At 59.3% G+C, this 3,828-nt stretch overlaps 2 protein-coding genes across 3 annotated transcripts in view; both read right to left on the bottom strand.

Moving 5' to 3' along the window:
• LOC110390723 (translation initiation factor IF-2-like) overlaps window positions 1-1,116 on the bottom strand; it is a 12,427-nt gene extending 11,311 nt beyond the window's left edge. Inside the window, exon 1 of one of the 2 annotated variants that reach the window (XM_021382177.1) lies at window positions 65-1,116. In XM_021382177.1, the coding sequence (XP_021237852.1) occupies window positions 65-659 (595 nt within the window). In that variant the 5' untranslated portion in view covers window positions 660-1,116. The remainder of the gene's footprint in view (window positions 1-64) is intronic. The other variant, XM_021382176.1, reaches the window with a different exon arrangement.
• Window positions 1-3,828, bottom strand: part of LOC110390697 (GTPase IMAP family member 8-like) — a 685,191-nt gene that overhangs the window by 574,750 nt on the left and 106,613 nt on the right. The window lies entirely within an intron of this gene.

Raw genomic sequence — 3,828 nt, 5'->3', positions numbered from 1 at the left:
TGTGGGGCCGCGGCCGCCCGCGGGGCTCCGAAGCCCGTGGGTCCCGGCTCGGGGGCGCGCTCACCTCCGCCCGCGGGCGCGCCGTCCCGCGGGTCCCCTCGCTTTTCCGCCGTCCGCCCGCGCTCGTCCCCTTCCCGGCGCTCGTCCCCTTCCCGGCGCCCGGCGCTCTCGGCTCTCCCTCCGCTTTCCCTTCGCTTCGGCTCGCGGCCGTCGGGTCCGCTCGCCCGGCGCCGCTTTTCCTCGCCGTCCTCCTCCCTCCCCGGCCCGACCGCCGCTGCGGGGGACTCGGCGGAGGCGCGGCTCCGGGCTCGGTCCGCCATGGGCGCGGTGCTGCGGCCGCCTGGGTCCCGCTCCCCGCCCGCTCCCAACGCCGCCGGCTCCGCTCCGCTCCGCTCCCGCTCACCTGGCTGACGGCCGCGCTCTGCGTCCCGCAGGAGAGCGCCTCTGGACGGGGAGCGGCGGCCGAGGAGCTCCTGGGGCGGAGCCGGAGCCCCGGCGTCGGTGATGGGAAGTGCAGAGACGGGGCGGGAGGAGGAGGGGGCAAGGAGGCGTGGAGATTCTGGGGCGCGGGGCCATGATGACATGGGGGGACACAGGGGCAAGGGGAGACGGGGACACGGGGCCATGTGGACACTGGGACAAGTGGGTGTCAGCGACATGGGGACGCAGCGATTTGGGGACGCGGGGACTTGGGGACACAGGAACACGAGACACCAGCTGAGAGAACGCGCAGTAGCGATGCTCCCCGCTCCTGGCAATGCCGCAGAGTCGCAGCTCGCTGCGCGGCGCGGGGGTCTGGCCTGCGTCTGTCCAACACGGTTCGGCACCCCGAACAGGAAGGAAATCCAAGCGCAGTGACAGCCCCTGCGGGTGCCCCGGCCCCGGGCCGTGGTCTCCCTGTGATCACGGAGACGCGGCGGGATGGTGGCATGGCTGGAATGCTGTCACCCACGGCTCCGGACGCCTCGGGAAAGTCAAGCCGGGGAGGCGAGGAGGCAGAGTTGCCCTTCATGTGGGAGAGTGACTGGAACGTATCGAGCTCCACCTGGGGGTGAAGGAAGAACGAGCGGAGAGCTCGTGGGTGAGAAGGAAGGGGCCGGCTAATGGGGGAACACCGCGGTGTGGTGTCTTCAACCATCACCCCGTGTCTATCCATCACCCTGATATTTACTGGAAAAGCAACAGTGCCAGGCTCCCCTGCCCAGGAGGTTCCTGGGGTGAGGTGAAGGGAACTTTCTATTGCAGAAGGTGGAGGAGCCAGCAGGGAGAGGCTGGACCTTGCCCTCACAGACGTGGGGGTGTGAAGGCTGGGGATGCAGAGGACATGTGTCTCGCTCCAATTTATAGGAGGGAGAGGGGGTTCTTTTAGTATATGTATACCCGACGGCGAGATTAAGCCACAACGGGTCAAATGTCAGCCCCATCAGTTTATTACAAATCCTAGTTGCTTAGGGAGAAGGGAAGGGAAGGCAGGCGATAGAAAAGGGGTAGGAAATAAAAGCAAGGAGTCCTTGTAGAAAGCGAGAGAGAGAGATCTAGTCACCACCGTGGGTCCAGCATTGTTTATAGTGCCTCCACTGATCTCAGGAACTCGCAAGGGATGGGAGAAAGCCAGGGAGCTTCGCAGCAAGCAGGGACCGGGGGGTTCTTTCCTAAGAGGCTTCTTTCTCTTAGGGAATCCCTCCGCCAAAGGTTTCTTTTCTTTGGGAGCTCTTCTCCGAAGTTCTCAGTTTAGCGGGGACCTTTTATCCCCCCAGGTTTTTTTCTTCTTTTCTCTCCGTTTGTGTGAACCCCCTGGCCCAACAGATAAGCCAGCAGGGAGTGGTGCCTTGGTTGCCATGCACAAGCATTATCACCCTTTCCAGTGGTCAGCTCCTTCAAGCTGCACCCCCGAAAAAGGCTGCTTGTCCCGCTTCTGCTTATCTTGACAATCACAAGCAGAAGTACCCTGGCATGGTGACATCCACCTCTCACCCCCCTGGATAATTCGCATTTGTCAGTTAGAGTCTTATCACCAAAAAGGCCTCAGGAAGCAAGCTTTGAGGCAAAAGAAAAAACAGTTCTTGTCTTCCACAACGTGAGACGGAGTTTGGAAGAATCAGGGCAATAAGCAGGATTGCAACCCTGGACATCAGGAGGGCCAACTTCACCTCCTGAAGGACTTGTCTGGAGGTAATCGCACGGGTTGGAGCATTGGAAGGCAAGGGGGACCGAGGGAGGTGCCTGATATTCCAGCACCAAATCTCCAAGCTCGAGATTGGAGCATCCCTAGGAGTAAGAAATCAGGCAAAGGGAGACCTGCCTGGCTGAGCAAGGAGCTCGTAGGCAGACTCAAATGGATAAAGCAAGTCTATGGAGTGTGGAAAATGGGTCTGGTCCCTTGGGAGGAACGCAGAAACGTCGTCTCACTGGGAGGGCAAAGCCCTGTGCTTGGGGCTGGGGTCGCTGCTTGGAGCTCTTGGGATGCTTAAACATTCACCGGTCCCAATTTCGACAAGTGAAGACTTTCCCTTATGATTCAGACAGGAATTTAAGCTGGTTTCCTGCAGGGAAGTGACCCACAGCTCGTGAACTCCGGGCCATCCGCTTTGTTACGTGCTGCAGACTTCCCATCTCCAAACACACGGCGTTCTGTAGCAAGAGCAACCCGAGCATTCCATTCCTCACCACGGCTACCGACTCCAAAGCCATGCCCTTACCTGGCTGTTGGAAGGGTGCCCCAAACTGCCACCTGTGGAAACGCTTTGGGCTGCATTTCCATCTGTCGTCCAGCAAATCCCACTCGGGTAAGCGACAGCATCACCCGGCTGCAGCCATTTCAATATCCAGCTGTGCACAATGAGTGCTGTAGTCTTCTTCCCAACCCCATCAGTCACCCTGCTGGGAAGGAACTGCTCACAGGTGGGGAGCTTTGAGCGCAGCCGGTTCTCTCCCATCGTGCTGCTCTTGCAGTGGATCTCACTCACATTTGCTGGAGGGTTTTGAGCTGCGCTCTCCATTCTGTCCAACTGACTTAAGATTTTGCTCCCACGGGGCGCTGAGAATTCCAGAGTTCCAAGCCCCGTTGGCAGAGTTATCCCCTGAGGCTGTGAATGTCACCTGGTGATGCCTGTCCCTTCTCACGACTCCCCTTGTGTGTTTTTCTCTCCCGGCTCTCAGGCACGTGATGCCAGCTGCCCGTCCCAGCGCTGCCTTAACGAGCAATGAGTTATGTCTCTCGGAGCAAGGACGCACAGGAATTCCCTGTACCACCGAATACTTAAAGGTTATTCCTCAATGGACTTTTCTTTGTTTCAAAAGTCCTTTCTCACGTTGGCTGCAATCCAGCATGGCCGGAACAGCCCTTGGTTCTCCAGTGTCCGGGGTCGGGGGTGGCAGTGTCCGGCGGCGCCGCTCGCTCCTCAGTTTCCAGGAGCTGCAGCAACTCATGGCAGCCGGGTCACTCACTCAGCCCTGGCAATGCCATCACCTGGCGAGGACGAGCCCAGGCCCTGCCACAGAACTGGAGCTGCTCCCTGGCCATCCTCACCCTCCTCCTCCTCCTCCTCCTCACCCTCACTCTCATTCTCATCCTCATTCTTATCCTCACCCTCACATTCATCCTTGTCCTTGTCCTCCTCATCCTCACCCTCACTCATCCTCATCCTTCACCTCACCCTCACTCATCCTCATCCTTCACCTCACCCTCATCCTCATCCTCCTCTTCCTCCTCCTTCTCCTCACCCTCACTCTTCTCCTTCTCCTTCTCCTTCTCCTTCTCCTTCTCCTTCTCCTTCTCCTTCTCCTTCTCCTTCTCCTTCTCCTTCTCCTTCTCCTTCTCCTTCTCCT

Source organism: Numida meleagris, unplaced genomic scaffold, assembly GCF_002078875.1.
Source record: "Numida meleagris isolate 19003 breed g44 Domestic line unplaced genomic scaffold, NumMel1.0 unplaced_Scaffold180, whole genome shotgun sequence".
In the NCBI taxonomy this organism is placed as follows: domain Eukaryota; kingdom Metazoa; phylum Chordata; class Aves; order Galliformes; family Numididae; genus Numida; species Numida meleagris.
This window is presented reverse-complemented; position numbering and strand designations above follow the sequence as displayed.